At 43.8% G+C, this 25446-nt stretch overlaps 1 protein-coding gene across 2 annotated transcripts in view; it reads right to left on the bottom strand.

Annotated features, from left to right (window-relative positions):
* The window catches only part of LOC142899250 (uncharacterized), a 39615-nt gene that overhangs the window by 9250 nt on the left and 4919 nt on the right, over positions 1-25446 (bottom strand). Inside the window, exons 9-14 of one of the 2 annotated variants that reach the window (XM_076042756.1) lie at positions 25004-25121; positions 20378-20490; positions 8428-8526; positions 6642-6829; positions 5857-5981; positions 2088-2336 (exon numbers count right to left, since the gene is read on the bottom strand). In XM_076042756.1, the coding sequence (XP_075898871.1) occupies positions 2088-2336; positions 5857-5981; positions 6642-6829; positions 8428-8526; positions 20378-20490; positions 25004-25121 (892 nt within the window). Of the gene's footprint in view, positions 1-2087; positions 2337-5856; positions 5982-6641; positions 6830-8427; positions 8527-20377; positions 20491-25003; positions 25122-25446 lie in introns of those variants that run through there. The other variant, XR_012928713.1, reaches the window with a different exon arrangement.

Here is a 25446-nt window from a genome sequence, read left to right as displayed (position 1 = left end):
AAGTGCTGATGACTGGCAAAGCTAACATCTCTTCTTTAAAGAAACATTTCACCAAAAAGTGACATCTTCCCCCTTTATCACTGACCTCTGCGTTGGAGCGTGGACAAAATTAGAATTTGAGGTGAATTGAGTACTGTGTTAATACTGTACTCGTATTTCATTTACGCCCAGTAGCTTTGTAATACATTCATTCAAAAACGTAAGTGTGCTAATAATTAGCTCAATTTGTTGTCTACAAATTGGTAAGCTGAGAAGCATTCAGCTTCAAGCAGTTGCTTGTGTGTTGTCATGGGCCTGGACAAGAGAAGAAGAAACTAATTACCAGGAACGTTATTATTAAATCAAGTAAACGCTCGCAGTAATCAAAAGCTTCCCAGTAGATTCTTGCGAGTGACTTGCTGGGGGAAAAAAAAAGAGGTGTGCAAGCTCTGAAACAGAAAAAAAAAAAAAAAAAAAAAGACGAGTCTATTTCCGTGCTGTTGTCACCCCACCCTATCCTGTTGTAAACGCAATGGAAAACACTGAGGCAGGCCCAACACGCCTAATTCAAACGTTATGAAAACAGTAAACACGACGGTGTGATGTGTTTGCCGCATGGCTTTACGACGGCGTTCCGACACAAAAGCAGCAGTCTGATAATTACCCGTCGAGCCGAATCCGTTTCATTAAAGTCAAGTGGGTGAAGCGCAGTCAAAGCGGAGCGCAGGTATGTGTTTGTGCGGTGAAAAGATGACATTTAGCTATATCGAGCATTCTTCAGGGCAACGGCGCGGTGATTCGACAACACTTGGCAGTGTTATTATTCAACCATCAGACGTGCTCATTACAGTGATGACACATCCAAAGGGTGTTATTTCAACGGCACAATTGCAAAGGAATACCAAATGTTTTTTGTTTTGATAGTGCAGCTCAGCTCAGCTCAGTTCTTCTTCTTTTTTTGGAAGCCTTGTTGAAAGCTTCAGGCAAACAACCCTGTACATTTATTGGGATTTTTTTTTTTTTATAGTTGCGCCATGTGTTATTCTACTGTAAAAGTTGTTTTAATGGACTCGTATGGAGTAATGATGTAGTAACCGTCACTCACTTGCCAATAAACAGCAAGATCACTGGCAGCCCACTCACTATATGTCATGAAACAGGGGTGTTTGACGGAGAGCGTGCCGTGCTGAACATCCATAATGGCCATGACTGCTACTGAAGGGGACATTTTTACGAAGCTACAGCGAAAGCCTAGTTTTAGAGTTTTACTTGAATGTTATCGGAGTGCTAGAGCAGCGGACATCCACTAATCAGAGGATCAGTGGTTTCCATTCCTGGCTCTGCCAGTCCAAATGTCAATGTGTCTGAGGAAAAGACACTAAACCCTGAATTATTCACAATGGACGTGATTTGTTTGAATGATCATTTGGCTGTAATGGGTGGGAGGACCGTCCACTGTGCCGCAGCAGTATAATGAGTAGAGTGGTTTGAATAAAAAAAAACAAAACCAAAAAAACTTTAACAACTGTAGCAAACAAAATGTTTTTGTGTTCGGATGTTTGTTTGTTTCTTTCTTAAATAAAAAAAAACATTTATTGTATTACTGGAATAAATAACCTTTAAAAAAGGTGGGGTGTTTGGCCTTGAACTAAACTTCTTAATCTTGCTTCCCACCGTCAATTGTGTTGAGATCATTCAGCTCAGGTCTCCATTCATCAACATGACAACAGCAGAATGCATTTCCAGTGTGGCTAAGATGCCGGCCACTGTTCTAAACAAACACTGGTCAGTCAGATTAAAGTCACCAAGACTTAAAGTATTTTTTTCCCCCCCCAACGTATTTTCTCAATTATCTTATTATTTTAAAAGCAACATCAGATGAGACGTCACAGTCATTGAGTTCCTCAACCTATAAAATACACGAGTTTTAAATGATGTTTCATAATTTCTGATGAACATCAATACTGAGCGACCAACGTGCAGACAAAGCAAATTGCCCCTGCATTATTTTTTTTAATGTGGAGCCTTTCCGTAGCTGCATGCTACGTTTAATCCATACCAATAAGGAGAAGTGATGGGTTAAAAAAAAAAAGACAGGGGGCTCTTACTTGATGAGAGCCGACCTCGCTGCCTCCAGCTGATGAGGAGCGTCGCACGGTGCAGGGCGGGGAGGATGGGTGGAGGAAGAAGATGGAGGAAGAGTGGAGGAGGACGTGGCGCTCTGGCTTGGCTTCTTCCTGTTCCGCACAACGTGCAGAGATTTGACTCTTGTCGGCTGGACGGGGCCGTGGCTGCTGCGACGACGGGCCGCCTTGTGTGCGGGTACAGTGTCGGCCCTCTGGAAAGCTGGATCCGCTCTGGAAACAGAAGTCAAACCGTCAGAAGTACCGGTGACTGGTTACTGGTTGAAATGGGTTACAAGGTCCATATTAAGGGGGAAAAAAAATGACTTTAACAATGCTGTTTGATTGAGAATCAGACTGTTTGATTTTTAAGTTTTTTAAAGGTCCAGTGCGTAAAAATTTGAGTGATTTATGACTTTTATATTGGTAAAAGCTTAACATTCTGCCCATAAATACATTAACATAAGTGGATATTTGCAGTACAATAAAAGTAGTGTGGCTTTCCTACCCTTAGAATGCTTCTCATATATATATAAGAATATACACAGAGCAAAGGTCTTCCTAGTTAGCTGCCATGTAGCACCACCATTTGTTAAAATTTGACACAGTGAACCTTTAAAAGAAAGCAATTTGGCAAACTGGGGGATCAACCTTTTCTCCAAAAACTGCAAGCCTGCACAACAGTTTTGATGAAACAATAATATTTATCATATATAGGAATGCCTTTCTTTAGAACAGAGAGCAGTTTGGTGACTTGCAGCATACGTTGAATGAAAGGAGGAAGAAAAATGCCAGTGAGGAAGATGCTTCCCCTCTGCAGCTCACCTCACGCTACCTCATGGTGTCCTTGCAAATTCAACACGTTCTGACAAAGATTTCTCCCAGACAAAGATATTAGGATAGCTAACATACTTAGACAATGCAATACAACGGCAGATATGTCACATGGCCGTGGTATAACGTCAAGTGACCGTGGTATTCAAGCATGGTGACCCTGAAGGCCAAGTAAGGGCACAAAGTCCTGATCTTTGACCTCTCTGGAACGAGGCCCACCAAGGGAAGTCTGATAGGATCTGAGTTCCCATTGGATAATCCCTTTTCTTTGATACTCGAAGTGGCAGCAACGTTGGCTCCAGTGATGATATCATGTTTTCATGCTGCTCCATTAGGAGCTTTAAAATATAAAACAAACAAACAAACAAAAAAAACATGTCTGATTTTATGAATACAATCTATTATTATTTTTTTTTTAACAATATATAGATTATTCTTAATATTTAAGAACCTATACGTTTCATCAAAACAATAGAATAAATCATTAAACAACCGAGTTTTTGTTTTGGCTCTGCTGGAATGGTGTCAGTAACTGAGCCTGGGCCAAAACTACTCAACATGATGAGCAGCAGTGAAAGGAAAAAAAAAGAAGCTTTAACTTTGTTTTCATTGCCTCACAACAGGCTTGATGCTGCTGTGACTGTTTTACCCTGTTTATTTGTTTCATGTGTCATAAATGTTTATACATTAATTGTTGCGTGTATGTGTTACCTTGGTGAATTAAACATGTTCTTTTTAAAATAATCATTAAAAAAAAAAGAAGAAAATACTAGCAATGATGAGATTTTTTTACGCAGCCAATCCTCTGAACTCTGTTTTTTTTTGCAAAGCATTTTACACAAGACTTAACTTCAATCACAGCAGGTTGGAATAAAGACTTCCTTAAATGCGTGCCTTTACTCCGTCTCTTAAAATGACTGTTATTGATAGATTACACATTATCCTCCCTGACACAATAAGAAGCAAAATCCTTTAATTCAGCCGTGACTGACAGAGCAGATTTGCGCACTTTATAATTAGACAACTTTTGATTTAGCCGCACTTAAGGGACACGACTGGATAACCAGTGCGTGTGTGAAGATGGCGCACGTTTTCCCGCACCTGGCGGACAGCTTTGTTCCCCCTCCATCCTCTTGTGGTTATTTGCCACCCAATTACAATAATCCCCCCCCCCCCCGCCCCATCCCGGCGACCTCCGCCGACCCACATCCTGGTTAAAACAACCCAAACCACTAAACACAAAGGCTAAACCTGCTAGGAATTACAAGTATGCTTGAAACATGAGCACGTACACGTGCGTGTGTGCACAGTCAGGGGAGCGCAGACACACACACACAGCCCTAGCACAAGAGTGACAGTAAGAGTAACTTTTGTGTTGCGCAGTGTTCCTGACAGGGGTGGGGGTAGTGGGGGGTGCCAGCGCTGCGTTGGGAGGATTAGAGGACCTTTGTGAAATTCTAAGTGGTGCTGAAGGAGCAGCTGGTTTATTCTGACGGAACAAAACCTCATGGCATGAGGGGAAAAGTAGAAACTTTCCACTGAGCGACTGCCGGATAAAGTTTCGCCAAAATAGCTCGGTGCCACACGCAGACTGCACTTGAGGAGACACGCACACATACTGGAGCTACGAGTGCAACAAGTCCGATGACAAAACCACGAGCGCTGATAAAGAGGTCGGGCGGGCGGGCGGGCGGGCAGGGAAATGGTTCGTCTCCGCTTTCCACGCCGCTCTCATTGGGCCGCACGCACAAATACGCGCGGGAGGCTTCCTGGTGCCATTCAGGTACATCGAGTTCCAGCTTTAACGATCGCTTCACGAGGGTGTGATTTGTTTTCGAACACTGTGTGTGTATCCAAGGTCTCAATTAAGGTGCCGAACAAGAGCAATAACAGAAGACCAGTGTTGGGGAAGATTACTTTGCAAATGTAACTGATTACAGTTACGAGTTACTCTACTGAAAACGTAACAGTACTGCAACTATTTCAATTGCTTTATCAAAGTAGTGTCACGACATTGGATTACGTTTTGATTATTTTTCCAAATTTGAAATAAATGTTCTGAACTATTTTAGTGTTCAGTTTCCAGCAGGACTCAATACAACAAGCAGCCAAATAACAGCCACAACAAGGTCAAACTTCAGCACCTCTTTTTTTACTGCGAGGTCAGTCTGAGATACAAAATGAGGGCGGCATAACCTACTACCTTTTAAAATGAAAAACCCCAACCATTTACCATTTATATTAGCACTCAATGAATCCCACTGAAAATGCAATGGTCTACATTTTCGCACAATTCCAAAAATCAGCATTGTTGTTGCTGCAACTTCGAAATCGCTCAGACTACACTCCAGAGAGAGACAATTCAAGTGGCAGGCGAGCAGTACGGCGGTGTGATTCTGAACCAGTCAGAGGCCTCAGAATGGTATCAAACTTTTGTTTAGAAATGCCAAACCAGTGCACAAGAAAACAATGCAAAGCGGCAAAAAATGTCATTATCACACGAGCCAAGCCATGAATAATTCCACAAGTAACAGTCATTTCAGTATACATCTTTTCCAGTCATGTAACTGATTACATTCATCTTCATTTTGTAATTAAATTACGCAACAATGTTTGGAACCACTGTTGCCAACGCACTGCCGTACGGACGCTTTTGCTATCAGGCTGAACGGATGTGGATTTTATGGCACCCACCCTACGCATACAATACACAAAGGTTGAGTGAAAAATGGACGGCGTGCGGGGACCTGCCAGAATTTACATCACGAGGTCCACAGGAGGCCATTCACGTGTTTAGAATGAGTAGTAAAAACGGTGTAATGAGCAAAAGCAAACACTTGAGAGGAGAGCGGACGTGCGTGAGTGCAAGCAGGCCCAATACGTCTTCTCTGGCGAGCAGGACTCAAACCTTTGTCCTCACCTGTCAGCTTTCAAGTAACCGCCTGCGTCTTTCACGGCGACGGGCGCCACTGTGACGTCACCGCCGTTTGCCGCGGCCACGGGCGGGTGAGCTCCGCCTCCCTGCTGAGTCTTCCGGGTTTTGATCTGAACGGGGGGAGGAAGGGGGAGAAGGAGACGGAGCTGACTGAGGAGCCGAGCAGGTGCCACGTGACCATAACAGATGATTGGGTGATCCATCACGGCGAAGAGGGACATCTCAGCAGCCCACAGTGTGTCCCATTGTACCGAGTGCATGTACAGGTATGTGTGACGCAACAAAGTCAAGTTAAGACCGTGCTGCTTTATTTGCGTTTCCCTTTTGATTTATGTGCTGTGCTATTTCAGCCGTTTCGAAACACTAAATATTTCAGGCACATATCTGCATAACAAGTTGAGAAAGTGTCTTGTTTATTTTCAACCACAGATAAACACACTTTGAATTTGCAATTGGCCAATTTTGAAGGGTCTGGCCTAAATAGAAGGATTTAGCATCTAAATTAAACCCCTGAAGCTGCTTATTGCACACTTGGCTATTTATAATTGTTTTCAATCACAGCCTCTCATTGGACCCAAATTCCTAAAACTATTCCCTATAAAGCATTACATATGAGTTGAGTAAAGGCCATCATGAGTATTTATCATTGATTCCTTGAGTTAGATAACTGAAAATATTGTTATTTAATGTTGCTGGTTTGAGGTGTCATGTTTTGCTCTTTGGTCAACAAATTGATAATCTCGAATGTTTCGGGGCAGAACCAAGCTGACCTGTGCTTGTGTGAGTGAAGCCGACACACGACTTCTGTTCACACGCCGCGGACTATGTTGCCTGGGTTTTGTCTGTCTTTGAGAAGCACCTTTTTCTTCAGATCTCTGTTTACTCATCGGGTTCACCAGGTACCGCTGGGCCAGACGCACAACTCGGGTTAGAACGCCTTTCGCCCTGGAAACTGAATCTGCCAAAAATTAAAAAAAACAAAAACAAAAAAAAACAAAGGGTCAGCGTCAGACATTCTTAGACTTCTTTATCAGAAGTTTTTTTTTAATAGAAAGAACAAATATTCATCATGTACATACACTACCAGTCAAAGGTTTGGACACACCTTCTCATGCATTTTTTTTTACAACTTTCCACACTGCAGATAGACACTGAAGACACCAAATATATGAGCAAGATATATGCAATTATGCAGCAAGGAAAAACAGGTTAAATAACTCCAAATATGATTTTTAATGAAAGGTAGCTATTTTGAAGAATTTAAAAATAAAATGTGTTTGAGGTTATTTTCCACTTGCATTGCTGCCAACATAATTCCAATGTGTGTTCATACGTAGTTTTGAAGCCTCCAGTGAGAGACTGCAATGTCAATAGTCACGAGAACGAAAGAAAAGACATTAGATTCATAGGGTGTGTTCCAATTGTTGACTGGTAGCCCATTTGATTATCAGCGGTAGAAACATTTCCCTTCCGTGAGAATACAAAGAACACTGTTCAAGACCTGTGCACGACTCAGCAATAGACTCACAAAACACAGCGGCAATATGAGAAACGACATGAAAAAAACAAAACAAAAAGACCATCATTCCATTACGCACATGTCCCAACGGAATAACCTTTTGTGTCCGTTTGTGTGCTTTGTTGTCCTTGTTATAAACAAATGAATGTTATCTGTGGCTCGCCGTGTTTACTCAGTGGGCAGTATGTGCCTGCCACAGCAAGCTGTGAACACAGCAGGCAGATACCCGACGCTCAGAATGTCCCGTCTGTGTTTGCCGGCAGTCAAACTTTTTGCATACGATTACAAACATGACAGCCGGGTGCAAAAGTACATCACATAAAGTGGATTGTTCTTAGTAAAATGTGTATTAAAAGTTGAAATAGAAAAATAAGCTCACAAAGACCCAACGCTGAATTAGAGGGGCGATCATATCTGAAAAACTAAAAAGCAAATTTTTAAAAAAATGTCTCATTTACTTTTACTTTTCATTTACTGAATGGGGTGAAAAGAAACAAAACAGCGACTCTTTCTCGACTCTATGGACAACACAAGAGGCCAAAGTCGCTGAACTCAAATAACACGACTAAATAAACAATGCTCATCAGTGCGCATGTTGTGAAAACACAATACTTTCAAAGCGAACGAACGGAGTGGAAGAAGACAACACAGATGCCGCAAGCGAGCGGTTGTGCAGCTGCGAGGCTGGAAGCCTCTTGGCTGCTGGTGCAGGGCTCCTCCTGCACGATCCTCCATCTCTGAGTCATCCAATGACAAGCGGCCGCGTTAAAATATTACCAAAGATTTCACTGCAACAGCATCGTGATTTAACGCTCTATTATACAGGCCTGTACATGTCAACCGCTCGCATGCAACGCTGCCCACCATTGAACCTGTGATTTAGTGCGGCTCGCGTCCCCCCCCCCCCCCGAGACCACTCAGCAGTCGAGGTGAGATATATGGACATGGGAGGTCTGCTGCAAAGAGGCTCTGCTTGCACAGAAAGTGGCTGGTGGCTGAGGGCGCAACGCACGCAGGGATGGGGCAGCGGCACTCACCTTTCTGAGTGGAGTGGAGTTGAGCTGCCACATTTTGCTTTTCGCCCCCGTCGCTGACGCTGGTTGGCGGTGGGACGGCTGCCTGCTTCTCACCCTGGGCTGAAGAAAAAAAATAAAGCAACATGTACAAACAGTGAAGAGGGACTGAAAGATGACACAAAACAGTCTCCTAGTTTACGACTCTGGCCTTTAACTGGGAGGCAGGCAGATATTTTCTTGCAATAATATGTTTAATATGTCTAAAATGTTTGTTTTTGTAGTTACCTTTGTCAAAGTGGGCTGTTTATTTCACAAGAGTCAGGTTTTTGGCTTGTTTGCACCCCCACAAACAGCAGTTTCTTGCTCACTCATTTGTTTGGTTTTGTGTTCGGTTTACTTCATTGTCTAATTAGTGTTGAAATCAAAAAGTAGATCATTCACACGTTCATTTTGGCCGAAACGTGCACATATCCAAGTCGAAGCGAAGAATACCACCCAAAGACCATCAGAGAAACCCGGTGCGATAACCCCGTTCGAAGTGATCAAAGTGAAATGGGTTTTGAGAATGTGTGGTGTGTGTGGCCTCGTGTCACTGGGGAGGCGGCGGGCGACGCTTACTCATTTGCAACCGGGCCTCATTGTTTCAGCGCCAGCTTCAAGGATAAGACTGGAGGCAAACAGGAAAAGGCCCCATGATAAAGTGCAGCTTCTCACAGCCTAATGGGAGGCCTCGGCGGAGCCTGGACTCGGCCTTATCTTTGATGTTGGAACCAGTCCATTTCTCAGACGACACCCCGACCACGGCAACACCAACCCCCCCCACCCCCTCTCACTCCATCTCAGTCGCTGTCAGCCGTCGGTGAGGTTTTCCCTCCGCGACCGAATGCCAACTTCAAAACGTTGACGTGTAACGGCGTGTCTGCCGTGAGCCACCCAGAGACTCACCGGATCAGAACACATGACATAAAAAACAAAAGCAAATCACATGAAGCAGCTCACACCTGTTGATGCGTTCATTCCCGCTGACTCCGCACTCCAAATTTAGTCGGCACGCAACTCTCGGATTGTTTCATCTTCACGAATAACAAAAAAAAAACATTGGGTATGACTTCAGATTTGGCGGTTGCCACAAGTCGAACGTGGGCACACACAAACGGGCATTACCAGCGCTGAGCTCACCTGCATATTCTGTATGACTCAGAGTTGTAATGAGAACTTGTAAATCTTCGCGTGTGTGTGTTTGTGTGTGTGCAGGAGAAAAGAGACAGGCCGACAGAGAGAGGGGGAAACCCGCCTGAGTTCCATTCAACAGTGTGAATGTGCTCCTACGGTCCAGGGTCAAACAGGGCCTTGACACATCAGACCAGCGGGCGAGAAGCAGGAAAAAAAAAAAAAAAAAAAAAAACACAGCTTGGGGCCGTTCACCTTCCCTTCCAATGGCATGTCAAGACAGGAGGCTTCGCTTTGTACATCCAGCGCGCAACCACAACACGAGCTATGTTGAATATGGTACCGGGGCGCCACACGCATTCACGGACGCACAAACAACTGGAAACTTTCTGCAAAGTTGGCAAGTCGTGAGTAAAACAAGTGGTCCAATGACTGCGAGCAGGGCTGTTCAGTTGTACAGCAGATACTCTACAATCAGTCCATGTGTGATTTTCATTGTGAAACTTTGGGTCGTGTCTTTCTCGCAAGCAGACAAGGTTAACAGCCCCAGCATGATGCACTCAAGACAATCAGGGCCTTAAACCCCTCTTGGAGAAATGTGTAACTATTGCCATGGCTGGATGCAGCATAGACGACCGTGTTAACCCTCAATATTACACCAAATGCAATATTAGAGACAATAACAATGCAATAATCCATTAGCTTGTATCAATGTTTGCAGTAGGTCTATTTTGAAAAACAGTTTTACTTCATGGCCCTGTAAAATGATGGCATTTGCTCAATGGAGTTAGAATAACAAGCACAATGAGAACATTGAGAAACTAGTATGTGAACACTGAAGACATAAAGCACTTTAGTGGAGCTTTGATTCTGGGGCTCAAGTTGATCCCCCCCCCCTTGTTTCCCAGTGAACTGAGAACTAAATCCTGGATTCTGTTCAGCCTTAATTGTAACCACTGTAATATAACCTGCCTGGCTTTTAACTTGTCCTCCTAAACAAACAGTAGCTTGTTGTAGCACAGGTTGTTTTGATACTCCGAACAACACCGGAACGACTTGAAGTGAAGTGCAGAGGAATGGCAACTCATCTGATGCTGACGAATGTTAGAAAACTCATTTCAGCAGATTGAGGAAGCCCGTTTCCATTCACTGATTAGAAGTTAATCAGAGCCTCAATCAATGCATGCAATTCTTCTATTCAGCTGATCATTAGGGAAAGACTTAATTCCAAACCTCATTTTGCAAAAGCAGATTTTCAATCATGTTTTTGTCTCATCTCCATCTCCAGAGGTTTGAGCAAGATAGCGACACTTGCTACGCATCAAGGGCGGGAATTAAAGTTTGTGACTGACGCAGCCTCACCTTTTGAAACTGTTTTTGTCATTTTTTTTCAGTACATTAAAAAAAACAATTCGTAGATGTCCTTCTCTTTGGCAAAACACATGCACACACAGACAAAGGTTCCAGAAGAATGTCTGTGCCGGTGAGCTCAGCACCTTCCTCTATGACTCAGGGGTATAATGAGAAGGTATGAATGACAGTGTGTGTTTTACTGCCCACTCTCTCACCCTCCCCCTCCCCCCTGCCTTCCTCGCTCTCACAGACAGTTTCGGATGACAGAGCGACCTGCTGATTCCTCAGTGTTCAGGAATTAATGCTGATGATGCGCAGCCTTTTGAAGGTTGTGTTTCGGTTCGTTTTAAGTGTCTGCTGTCCTCTGGGAGTTGGCAGGGGATGCACACCTGTGGCAGGAACCAAATAAGCTGTTACGTACGGCCGCCCTCAGCAGATTGTGTTGTGCAGGAGTCGACAAAACAGAACGGTGAATTCATACAAAAAACAATTTGCCCTGTCAAACAATTACATTTTTAAAATCGCGATTAAACTCTGAATTTTCATAGTTAACCATGATAAATCACGTTTTGATTGCATTATTTCTTTCAAGGGTTTCAAGGGTGTTTTGAAGGAAAAAAAACGGTTGGGGTGGGTTAGGAGTATTAGGGGTTAAGGTTAGTTAACAATGGTTAGGGTTAACCACAAAGAAGGAATTAAATGAAGGAAGTGAATGCGGACACCCCAAAAAGAAATAAATATAATTAGCCAGGCTAAAACTTGAGATGTTAGTCCTGTTAAATCTAAATGAATCAAATCCCTCAATGTCAGACAATCACACTCGGAGGATGCAGCTGTTTGAGGATTTATGGACACCGTTGGATCCCAAACTAGCCTGTTTGGTTTGCCTGCATTCTACAGTACCCTGTAGCTTTCAGTCGAAAGTTCAAAAACAAACATTTGTAACAAAAGTAAAAGCCAGTGACCAAAAAAGAGAAAGGGAACGCCAACAACATTATCCCAACAATTACAACTCTAACGGTATGTGGTTGGCATAAACCTGGCAATTAGCATAACTGGGCAGCCAGGGGAGTGAGCGCCACCTACTGACTGGGAGAGCAGAGCCATTGCCAGTGTCGCCTTTAAACCTACAACACACTGATGTTTCAAATTGGCACGAGCAGATCTGATAAAGAGGAGATGCCAAAATGTTTGTTATTCTATTCTCATGGCGACGACTGACCACCATCGGTTGAACCGTATTTTTCACACGTGTACAGTGATTGGTCGGAGAACACAAAGGGCTCGTTTAACCTCTGCGACTGCACAGAGATAGACAGGGGAAGAGGAAGGCTTACTGAAATGACAGAAAAGTGGTAGAGCTGAGGGGGCAGGAAGGAAGGAAAACAGTAAGTAAGAAGGGAGGAACACCGAAATTGCTGCAAAAACAGCCAAATGTCTTGTGCTCTTGCAGATAAGCGGATCGCTCGACTAAAGAAAACAACAATTAGTGCTGTTGTTCATCAGATAGCGCTCACACATGCATGGGCACAGTCATGCAGCAATATGCATGAACTTCTGTAGTATACAGTGCACGGCTGCTGTCACAATAGGTTGTCCAAGGTTGTCCAATGACCAAAAGGTTGGCGGTTCAAATCCCGCTCCATTCCAGTCTGTCATTGTGTTCTTGGGCAAGACATTTAACCCATATTAACCCACAGTAAAGTGCTTTGAGCGCCTAGAAAAGCACTAAATAAATCCAATCCATTAGCATTATTTTTTTTTTTTTTTGGTACCAGCTCATCTCATAAAACTGGGCAAAACAATTATTATTATTTTTTTTAAACTTTTTATATTGCAAAACTTTCTGCCAGTACAGATAGCACATGAGGCTGCTGTTCAGTCACAAGCTTGCTCCTTACAGGCCGAGATGCAGATGCAGGCACATTCAACCACAAACATTAGTAACAGTAACAATCCTTCAGCTCTTTGGTAAATCAACAGCATGGGAGAGTGGAGGTTGCGACAGGGTGGATTAGCAGCAGAAAAGAAAAGGGACAGGGGAGTGTGGGAAGAAACAGATGGGAGAAAAGTAAACAGGAAAGAGTGAGGAAGTAGGGCAGCTCATAAGTATGAACAGAATAAAAGACGAGGAAGCCAGAAGATTAAGAAAAACAAACATAAAAAAAAGTGTTAAAGGTAACGGGTAGGAACTTTTCGAAACTGTACCGACAGCTTCATTTGTAGTGTGTGTGCAAAGTTTACAGCTAATTCAATCAGTTGGAAAAGTGTTTATTAGTCCCATTAGGAAACAGCAGGTGTGTGGCCAGTAATAAGCCAGTGATAATCATGCTAGTTGACAGCACATCCTTCCATGTTTGAGCATGAACAATACCGATCGTTAACTTAATGCAAATGCAGTTACAGTTTTTAAAGTTTATACAGCAACAAACTTATCCAAGATAAAAGGAGATCTGTAGAGCTGCTTGTTGTTGCTTTGGAAAACACTGTAATGTTTAATATCCAAGCATGGGAAAAAGGGAGAGAACTTGGGAGAACTTCACAGCGGAGCAAATCAGAACCTCCTTCAACCCTTATGCCCACTGACCTGTGAGTTTTGACCTCCACCACTCTCTGTCATTCAGAACCCGCCTCTAAATGTCCCTTGCGGCCTACAGCAAGGTCAAAGTTCAATCCTTAAGGGCGAAGGTCTCACAAAGACTAAAGAAGCTGGTGGATGAGAGGTTGGAAACAGTTTGAAAGATAACGCGTTCCTGGTGCGTTTCAGCGGGAATGGTTTCGGAGCTGAGTGTGCTTGGGGGCGGGAGTACAGAACTGAGAGGTAAACAGAGAGCCCTGAGGGCAGGGACGACAATTAGGATGGAAGGATACCTCTGTCCTGTAATGAAAGCCTTCAAAACTAGAAAGATGCCGTCTCAAGGGTCCAAGGTCTCTAATTTCAGCGCGACATGCTAATATTTTATCATTTCTGTCATTCCACGGTGATTTAATCGCAGCTAAATCAGACCCTTTATTTTCTTGGGTTACTTTAGGACATGTGCCTCGTTTTTCTGAGACATCAAGGTGAGAGTGCGCGGTTCCAGTTGAGTTGAGGACCTAATGAGAGCTTCACACACAGCTTATCTATCCCTTACATCAGTGGCCAGACTGAGAGGATCCATATGGCAGAAAGTCTGACGGCAAGATGGCCTGAAAAGGTCATGTATACAGCTCCATTTCTTAGAATAGAGGAAGTAGAGGTGCAGGATAGAGAAGGATTTTAACAAGTCATGTAAAGAGAAACTAGGGTGAAAGATTTTCAAACTTTTTTTGTTCTGACATATTTGTTTTTTTTCTGTAATATTTCTCTCATCTACACACTCCCATTTATCACTTTTTTATGTAATGCATTGCAAGTGAAGCAACATCCAAATTTACATGTATGCAAATCAGTAGAACCTCTTTAAGAAATTAGGCCCCAGATATTATGAGAAGTAAACATCATTAGGAAAGTCGATTAATTATTAAGATCCTTGCCCAAAATCTGAGAGCAAAGCTCTGCTGAGGAATACTAGCAAAGTTTACACACACACACACACATGGAGGAACTGAAAACTGTGTCACACACACACACACACACACACACACACACACACACACACACACACACACACACACACACACACACACACAGAGCATGGCAACGGTGTAACAATAGAAAAGGGCAAGGGAAAAAACTGGCTGGAGCTTGGAAACATGAGGCAAGAGAGGAACAGCAAGAACCTGCACACTCGCAGGAAAACCCCCAGGGTCCGACCCTCGAGCCAAAATGACTTTCCTTTCTTTCACTTTGAAAAAACATTTGTCTTTCTATTCTTGCCTTTTCATCTTCCCCCTCACCTGCGGCGTCTAATCCCATCATACACCACAATTACGCACCAGCCACAAATAATTCATCCCTCCTCCTAATTTCAACTAATTAAGGAGCAATGCGAGCACGTCTCTCAGAAGCTGCCTTTCTCTGTTTGGATCAGGGGAGGGGGAGGAAGGGAGAGAGGAGGACGTGTTCTTGTCAAGCTAAATCTCTTGGTGCTTGTAAACGAATCAAAACTAAAAGTGAAATGGAATTCTACCTACAATGTATAGTGTCAAACAGTGTCTCATACACACTATTGAATAATCAAAGGAACATTTTTGAATCACTGACTGATATTTGTGGTTGAAGTCCCAGTGATGGTCACATCCCAAAGGAGGCAAAATGTGTCCTCCGCATTTGACCCATCATCCCCCGAGGGAGCAATGGGCAGCAGCGCTTCCGTGCCCGGGAACCATTGGGTGATCTAACCTCCCGAACACTGAGTGCTAAACAGGGAGGCAATGGCTACCATTTTTACAGTCTTTGGTATGACCAGGCTGAGGCTTGATCCCACAACCTACCAGTCCCAGGGCGGACACTCTACCACCAGACCGCTGAGCTGGTCAAAGGCAGTTGGTTCAAATGTCTTAAAAGACAACAAAAATGGGGAATGTGGGACTTTGCAGAGAGGCTTTTATGCCATTAGCTGCTGTTTCACAAACCTGATAATTGGACCTCAGTTGAACAAAAATAACCACTGACAATATCTGGGTCCATTCCAGAACTAAACTAACGAGCAAAAGTCATAACCCGTCTGCCCTGCCAAAGAACTAGAGGTTATTAGGAAAGCAGCTCCAATCACAAACCTTGACAAACATGCCCATTGACCCCAATGTTTTGCTAAAGGTTTGACCAAGAGAGGTTTGACTGAGTCCGAGGCAAGTTGCTGCACGATACTAACACGGCAAAAGGAAGAAGGAACTCATTTGGGGTGAAGTACATCAGAGCATCTTCACTCCATTTACTGCACACAGATGGTTGAGTGGCTTCAGAATATACAATGATTAAACACTGCCTTCTGCATGTTTTTTCTCAACTGAGGCAGCTCATTGGTTGGCTGACTGTGTAAGCTGTCGCTGATAAGAAGGCAGGAGTCAAGAAGGCTGCGATCCATTTTAACCGTGGATGTATCCATGTCAAGAGAGGAAGGGAGGTTTACACTGAACCTCAGCAAAGGACTAAACACAGCGAAACCAGGCCTTTACTCAGGGGTCACGGGGGGGCCAAGTGCCCACAGCTAAGAAGCCTTAGCCAGGTTAGAAAGGTGACATTCTTGTGGGACTAATAGATGCGATCCACACCCAACGCTTGCCTTAACGACTGTAGACTACTGACAATAGAGAGAACGACCCAGAAATGTCTCTGCACCTTTCAATTAACCTTCTAATGAGATAGAGTCACATTAAAAAAAAAAGAAAAGGAACAAGCATTGGACTGTGAGGAAATATAAGCCTATTTACATTCATCAACCACTTTAGGTTTAGAATGAACCACACAGGGATTCATTTTCCACAAAACTGATCATTTTCTGACGGCAGTGATGTAATGCATTCCCCAATGGATTAACATTAACGTTAAGACCAGGAAATTAAGCTTCTTAAATTGCAGAGTGAACACTTGTCTTCCTATAGGTCACTTTCTGAGCCTTTAAACACCCTCTATTGGCCTCTGCTAATATCGTTGTTTGTGCAGTACATCCAGCTGTAACGTTTGCGCAGTTAAATATCATTTTGAATATCATGTCATTTAGAATTTTAATGGCGTGACGCCGCTTGTTTTGACACGATAAATTCTGCTCTCATGTCCTCCCCAATACATGTTTGGGGAAAACAGAAAGTGATGCTATCTACTCACATGGGTTTTCTTTATGTGTGTGTGTACACGCATATGTATATGCATAGACATACACACAGTATATACAAAAAAAAGTAACAAACAGAAAAGTTGCAAGACAAAGCACTGCTGCAATGAGGGAGCAGTTTGTGCCTTTTCCATTAATCATGAACGGAAGGACACACTGGGGTGAAATAACATTACCATTGTTCTCACAAAGTACTAGGCGACCCGGCACACGCACTCAAACTCACATACACAAACCCCGATATACATAATCTGCTGCAGTGACTCTGCAGATGGAGGCTGAGGTCAAAGCGAAAGGGGAATACAGAGAGTCAAATGGAAACTTGTCCAAAAGGACAAAGAATCGCAAAATACACAGAGATACTTTGTTCTTGCGAGGATTCGTTATGATGTCCAGTGCAAAGGGCAGGTGATGTTTTATAATCACTGCATTGATTTCAACATTAGGGCTGAAGTACGACAAACAACAACCACCTGGTCATTCATCCATCACAATAAGAGAGGACAGTGCACAAAATCTAATGAAACAGCACAACAACAACACAAAGATGAGAAGCTAGCGACAACGATACAACGGCTTGTTTAAGAATGAGGACGACACTGGCTGCACGAGGTTATTTGAGGGCGCTTCACAAAATGAATGCTGAGTCACTGCTCTGGGGTTCCGGGCAGCAGGCGGACAGGAAGTAGGTAGGTATCATGGGAGCATGCTGAGCCGGGCGGGAGGCTGGCATCTGCCATTAGCACAGACAAGGGACAGAGAAAAAGGAGGAGAGAAGGACGATAGCGGAGCAGAGAGCAAGAAGAGACAGCACAGGGCAGGAAATGAGGTAGAACAAGAGAAAATAGGGCAAAGGAAACTGATTAGAGAGGAGGGGGAGGAGGAGGAGGAGGAGGAGAGCAAAGAGGGGACAGGGAAGTGAAATGGAAAGGACGTGGGGAGAGAACATGCAGGACCGTAACAGGAGAAAAATAGGCTGCAGAAGGACAGATGAGTGCATCTACCTGCTCTGTGCTCCGGCTCCCCGGTTTGACTCAGCAGAACGTCCAGTGACTTTAATTTTGTCCTGTATTGCTGACTCAGTCGGCGACTGGACGGGCTCGCCGAACCGTCCCCGCTCGTGAGACCGTCTCCGACAATTTCAATGACAACAACTCCTCTGGCCGGGGTCACTCGTGCAACCAGAGCAACATTTAGCTCTTTCATTGACATCCCCCCCCACCCCCCCAAAAAAAAAGAAAAAGAAAAAATAGGTGTTTAATCAAAAAAAAAAAAAACAGGATTTAATTTTAGAATTAGTTCAAATGAACCGGCGTGAAACACAACTGTGAAAACTGGATCCATGTGCCTGGTTTTGCATTTGATTTACCTGCGACCGAGTTGGTGGCGAATTACACAGTGGCTGCTGTGAATTTGTGTTGACTGCAGTTGTCATCATCAGTGGAGCGCAAGGCGGCCGAGTGTGACTGAGTCTCTGTTATGTCTGGGGGCTTTGAGCTGCGGCATAATGAGAGTCTGGAGGCTCGAGGGCTCTGAAAACTTTACCTTAAACAAACTTTTAAACTCTTAAACAAACTTTTATTTTCGTATCCAAATGATGGACACTTGAGTGGCGGCTCATTTTTTTTGAAGTTGCGAAGGTTTCGCAAAAGCTTTTCACGCCTGCAGTAGAATGACCTAAATCTGTTTGAGGTTTAACAATAATAAATAATGATACATTTAATTTATAAGGCTCCTTTCAAGGCACTCAAGGTCGACGAACAACGGTTAAAAAACAATTACATAAAAGTCAACATAGTTTATTTGACTTTATTTATCATCTAAAGGTCCTTTCAACCGGTTCTCTTGATTCAAATGCACCGACGTCTCCTGCTCATGAGGAAAGTCCTCTCTGGTGGCTGCAGTTCATGCTGCAGGGGTCCTGAAGTGCTATTTGTAACACCATAGGAGTGCTGGGGTGTCATTAACACAGCCAGTGAGAGAAAGTGAGTGTGCGTGCGCTCATGTGTGTGTGTGTGAGAGAGAGAGAAAATACACCAGTGTTTGATAGTGTTCAAGAGGCAGCAGATGAATCAGCTCGTTTGCCCTGCTGCCTTGAGGCCTAGACAGTCTGACAGGGCAGCAAATAAGGATGAGTCATCCTGACTCACACGCTGACCCACACACACACACACACACACACACACACACACACACACACACACACACACACACACACACACACACACACATTAAAAAGTGGGCACGCACATACACACACAGAGTGATGGATTATCACCCCCATAAAACATCCCTTTGTAATGTCCGCTGCTCCTGTGCTCTCTCAGATTCCTCCTCCTTATTTGCAAACACTCCCCCCCACACACACACACACACACACACACACACACACACCCACCCACCCATCACGCACGCACAGACACATGCACGCGCACACACACACACACACACACACAGACACAACCACGGCCAAGGCGTTCTCATTTTCAGCCCTCCTGATTCCCTCCTCTTCCTCGCCGCACAGACAAACAGGCCTGAAGCCACCGACCTGTGACTCACTCTACTCTCTCGTCTCCCCCTTCCAGTCTTCCAGTCTGTCAGCCGCAAGCACATCAGATTTGCATTCCAATCTGCCTGTTTACGCGAAGATTAGACGTCGTTGGCGAGAGGGGGGGGTATCGTGTGGCACGGACGTCTCGACGAGCGGCGATGAAAGGCACCTTTGATCTGACGAGATCTGGGCGCGGTGGACACGTGCACCGCCAGCCCCGTCGCGTGAGCATTGTTCATCAGTGGCTCCAGCGCGTTTCAAAAGGGACCGTCGGACTTCCTTTTGGCTGCAGGGCCACAGAGCGGAAAACTTACTGTCGTAAGTGAGAAGAATCAGAAAAGTGTCAAAATGATGATGGTACAAGATGGTGGCCAGGACGAGGGAAGATCAACGTAAAAGGGTTCAGCTTCTTAAATTGTCACCGCACGAAATGAAAAGAAACCCACTAACATAACATTGATGGAAGTCAGAGCAAAACTGGACAGTGGTGCAGGGGAGGAACCGACGGGAAGGAGGTGAACAAGGGGCGACTGTTTCCTCCCGGTTGTGCAGCAAACTCAGGGGGAAAAAAAAAAACAACAACCTAAGGTTTCTTCCCTGAGGTCCAACTGTGAACTACAGGGCTCACAGGACTAATGGTGGTGGTGGTGGTGTGTATGTGAGTAACATGATCACTCTGTGTGCCTCTGAAGGTTAAGTGATGTGGGCCAACGGAGCCAAAGGAGTTTGAGCAGCTAATGCAAAGTGGTGCTTCTGTCTATTAGCTATATTAACCCTGGGGTGAGAACAGCTGCTTGGGTTGAGAAATGTTCCCACTTCCAGCGGCCTAACACACTGAAGCTCCCCCTTGAAGGGAAATCGCAAATGTTCAAACAATTTTAGGTTCAGAATTTTAATTTGAAATTTTTGGAAAATAATTTTTGAATGGCGTTTGTGGCAACTCTGTCTACCCTGCTATTGATTATTTGTACAACTATATCACATATAAAGTGAGGTGGGCAGCTGGGGCACAAAGAAGGAAATGCACAAACACAAAACAAGTAAAAAAAAAAAAAAAAAAAGTAAGAAATTTTAAATTAAGTCCAGCATGTTTCCTTATTGTGTATATTCATGATAATGTTAAAGTGTGTGGCTGTCTTACCTGATATTTCTGTGTGTTGGCTCTCATCCAGCACCACGCTGTTCATACACTTTAGCTCCCAGTCCTGGACCTCAGTCTTCCACAGGGCAGGGACTAACACAGTGTACTGGGCCCTTTAAAAGGATACATCATTTTAGGAGCAACGAGGCATTTCAATTAGAGTTCAAATAGTTGAATAATTGTTTAAAATGCATCTTGGAAATAAGTTTAACCTTTTAAATTAGATCTACAGCGATCTACAGGTCCCCCCCGCAACAAAACTAATTTGAAAGTTGGTTGTTTTGTTATAAACTGAAGCAAAGTGTAGAAGCAGCGTGAGGAGAGAATGATGGAGGACCAGCCAGGGCAGAGAAAACAGAGACAGAGGAGGGAGCACACATGCAAATTAAGACAGATCACAGTTAAGTTTGATCGTGTTGAATAAAAGCAGCAGCAGAGAAGTACAGAACAACAATGGGTATAAATAATGCGGCGCATCACAGCAATGAATTATGATCCCCGCTGCAGACCTGTCAAGTCCAAGGTCTCTGCTCAAACTGGCCTCTTCATCCAACTTTTTTAAAAGAGGAGCATTAAAGAGATAGTTCATCATTTTGCTACATTTGCCCATTGCTACAATCCCTGTAGGAAGGCTTAATTATCAGCCCATGAGCTCACCTCACCAAATTAAAATACACAATCCAACAACTCCAAAACGCAATGGTGGACAAGCTGTGACCTGCACATCCACCACACGATGAAATAACAATGTAAAATGATGTGTTTATTTTTATTTTCAAGGTAGATGCACTGCTGGAACTACATTCCAGACATACTTGGCTGGGCGGATATGTTTCGAAAGCGCTCGTTCGGTGACGAAGGTCGTGCTGGTTAGCGATGATGATTTCTTTACTGACCAGGACCCAGAACTCTCCGTTTCTCCATTAGATCAGAAATTGTTTAGGTGCAGTGCATCCTTAAGGAAGGAATGAGAGAAAAAAAAGATTGATCGCCATAGTTTTTGTGTGTTTTTTTTCGAGTGTTTTCAAAAACGTGCGGTTTCAAAATAATTGTATAAGTCTCTATGTAAACAGGCCCTGAGGCACAAAGTGGACAAAACAGATTATCTATATGCAAAAGTACCCATCTTTTTTTTTTCTTTTTTTTTTATAATGGAAATCACTCTATAACCGTCAATAAACGTCTCCTAATTTCTTCCATATTTACAGTACGTCAGAAGCTTTCAAAATGGGATGGGAATCAAATAATGAATTCTAAATTCAATATTGAGATTGTTGAGGGAGAAGAAAAACAAGATGCCAGAGGCCTAATTGAGGCCAGTCTGGTCACTGAGACAAAAAAAAACAAAAACAAATGATGCATCAACCCCTCTGGCTGAACGTGGGTGACAGTGTGTCAGCGAGTGCAAATGAATGAAGATAAACAGACGTGTAGGAGGCGACGGGGAGCAAAACGTGAATAGACATAGGAGGGGGCGCCAGCCGAGTTTTTGGGAACTGACTTTTGTGAAGGCAGCGGTAGACAAAGGGGAGAGGAGACGAAGCCGGCAAAGGAGACTCACACAAAGCAGCGTACACACAAAGTGCGTAGGAGTGCGTATACAGAGTGACGTCGAGGTGGACGGCAATGCACACAGGAGATATTGTCGCTGGAGGCGAAACAAGGACGAGCGGAGGCTAAAGAGACAACAATGCGTCCCTGTTAAATGTTTAGAAGCCAGAATAATAAATTCCTCATTAAGTATTTTCCCTTACGACTGCTCAAAATAATGTGATTTTCAGTTTACGCAAAGGTATCATCCCGATCGCAAGTTAAAACAACGAACAGGGATAATTGTGTAATTCTTTTCACGTATGGACATCGGATTTGGATGCAACAGTGTGGAAAGGCCTCATTCAAGGGTAAATCTGACAAAAATCCACGCATAGCCACAGCTGCCCTGGGGCAGAACGACAGAAGCGTCCCTGCCAAATAGCTTCACGCACCATAGTTTGAATTTTGTTGCATCTCGCGGTGCTCACAACCCTTATTGTCACTTTAAAGGTGTGTTGTTTTTTCTCTTTTAGAAAACAACGTGTTCGTTAGCAGAGTTGTTCATGTGGAAAATGGACCGTTGGCCATCGTACAGCGTAGATGCCCTTTTGTCTGGAATTCAAGATAAGCAATATTTCAGTAGCATTCAGTGTTCCAGCATAATAAAGATACGCTTTGGACAAAAAAAAAGAAAAAAAGGTCCCAAATTCAGGATCGTACACGTGTGATACGTGACGACAATCTCATTGGCCAGTTAAATATTTTTTCAAAATTGTCTAGATGAATTTCTTTGATTTTTTTTTGGTTTTGTTTAAAGTTACCAACAGTAATGAAGTTACTCAAGTAAATTAAGTCAGTTAACCTCAAGATCAACACCATTTGTTGGCCCGCAGGATGTTAATGCTCATCACTCGAGCTAAAGCGGTTGTGAAGAGGAAGGACGGGTGGAACAGAAACAAGCATTTTACCATCAAGAGTAAAGCTGCCTTTTGACTGTCAGTCATGCAGGGTGCGCTGGGAGTCGCCAGCTCGGTGAGAACACTGAGGCACATCGGGATGGATGCAACTTTCAAGCAGCCGTTAAATCAGAAACGGAGGGTAAAAAAAAAAAAACTCCTCCAAGACAAAAATGAACAGCGACAATGTCTCAGCTTGTTCTCCTTCTTTGTCCTTCAGTCACTGCTCTTTCCCCACGACGGCCATAAGTGCACGGCCGCTTGCCTCCACTATCTCCGACACGGCATTCATCCCCCTCTTCCCTCTTTTAGGCCCATTCTCTCCGTTTGCCTCTTTCTTCAACGGGATCCTCCTCGCAGTGTAACGGGATCCGGCCCTGGGAGACTATAGCATTGACTTCTTAGCGGACTTTCAAAGTGATGCCAAGCACAATTCAAGGACTTCTCAATGCGACGGGATGGCATGCTGCCCACCAAACAGCAGCGCTGTAGAACAAAACGGGAGTGACAGCTGTGCCCTCTGTGCTGCCTGACGAGAGATTCACACGTGGATCAAAATATTGAAGGCGACCTTCCTTGGCACTTAAGACCAGAAATGTATTCCAAGGAAACCAATTATGCACGGCTTAAACTGTGAGGGACATTCTCGAAGGTTTGCTCCGAAATCTGGGAAAATGACCCGGCGACAAGTGAAGATAAAAAGGCTCGTTCTCCAACAGTGGTCCTCGGAATAAATAACATTAGGGGGGGGGAGTTGTGGGAGCGCTAATGTCTTCCACATGTGTAAATTATAGATAACTTGTGACATTCAGGCAAATCTTAATTCCAAAAAAGCTCCAAAAAGTCAATACGTCATGTAGTATTGTTAGCTATTCTTAATTTCTTTCGCCATTCCTTAATTTGTCTTTGCTTTGCAATGAAAATTTGATTGATGTATTGTTTTAAATGAAGTTTTTTTTTTAAATTTTACATATAAAATAAATACATATAATTAATATCAACCCTGCAAGTCGTCCATCCGGAGGACGTTCTCCTCATCCTGACTCAGGATGAAGTTAAAATTGGTAGTATTTGCCTGCCTTGTCCTTTACTGTTCAGACCGAGGGAAAACAAAAACAAAAACAAAAACATATCTATACTGTGTGACCACTACTGCATTATTCCTGAAGTAACGTAAGATGATCTCTGAAGGCAATAAGGATGAATGAGTTCTAGTAATCACTGGGAACCAGTCAAACTGACACACAGGCCGTATACACAAACCCGCTGACCCTGCTGTGTTGCCATAACTACAGCTCCATGTCAACAAAACACGTCCGCCGCCATCAGACGTTTGTATTCAGCATCATCGGGGACAGACAGACAGACAGAGGGCTCCGTCCGCAAGCAGCATGGGCTGCCATTGAGCAAAACTAATTTAGCATAAAGGACGTTTGATCCAAACATGTGCAAAAAAAACAACCCGGGCAAAACAATGTCACTCCACTTGTCAGGGAACGCTCGCTGTCAAACACGTCCAGTCCCGATGCAATGACTGATATTCATGAGCTTCCTGGGGCTCCATTTAGGAGCGATTCCACAAAACACTGAACTTTTGACAACTATTCTGGGCATTGCTCCATAGAATCCCACTGCTTTCTGTACATTAGCATGGGTGCTATGAACCACCATTCACAGATACTGTGGGAGTAAACAATATTGTTTCATGTATATGTTGATATATACAAACGGGATGTATACGCACTACCAGTCAAAGGTTTGGACACACCTGTTTCTTCTTTATCTTTACTTGACTACTTTATACACTGTGGATTCATACTGAAGACATCAAATATAAGAGCAAGATGTGCGGATTAATGTGGCAAAAGAAAAACATGTTAAATACCTAAATATGCCATGTTATATAGATTTCACATGAAGGGTGGCTATTCTAGATCATCTAAAATATAAAACTTATTTCACACTTTTTTAAAAAAGAAATAAAAACTAAATTTGTGCGCATGAGGCGACAAATGACAAAAGCAAAAAGTGCTGCCGGCAAAAAGAAAGAGGTGCAAACACAACTGAACAAACGCAACGAGCACCGGAGAGGACAGTGTCTGCCAGCGCTTCTTGTCTGGCGTCTCGCTTTACTCACACGTCAACAGGAACTCTGAGCAGCAGGGGCAACACTGCCCCCTCGTCGTTCAGACCCATCAGACGAGGCTCCAGGAGCTCCACGATGGTCAAGGCGGTGCGAAACACAGCCGGCAGGCCTGACAACCAGGATTGGAAGAATGACAACAAATCTAGTGGTTTGTTTCTTAGGGGGCCACCGTTAATGCCACTGCAGACCACGCCAACATTTTCAATGTGGGTCCTCAGTGTGGATCAGGGGCATTGAAAGTGACAGTGCGCGGCATAAAACAGATGTAAAAATTACACTTCACACAATCAAAATTACATTTCAAACGTTGCTAGCAAGGCTCCTTAAAGTCGACTGAAAGTGGGATATAAAAAAAATAGCCTCACTAGCAAAAACCGATTAAAGATACAGAATGAAAGACAATGGAGGTCTGGGAGATTCTCCAGCTCGCTCGT

This window comes from Nelusetta ayraudi, unplaced genomic scaffold, assembly GCF_046127955.1.
Source record: "Nelusetta ayraudi isolate G7.1 ecotype Tasmania unplaced genomic scaffold, CSIRO-AGI_Nayr_v1 ptg000071l, whole genome shotgun sequence".
In the NCBI taxonomy this organism is placed as follows: Eukaryota; Metazoa; Chordata; class Actinopteri; order Tetraodontiformes; family Monacanthidae; genus Nelusetta; species Nelusetta ayraudi.
Note: the sequence above shows the minus strand (reverse complement) of the source record. Positions and strands in the feature narration are given on the sequence as shown.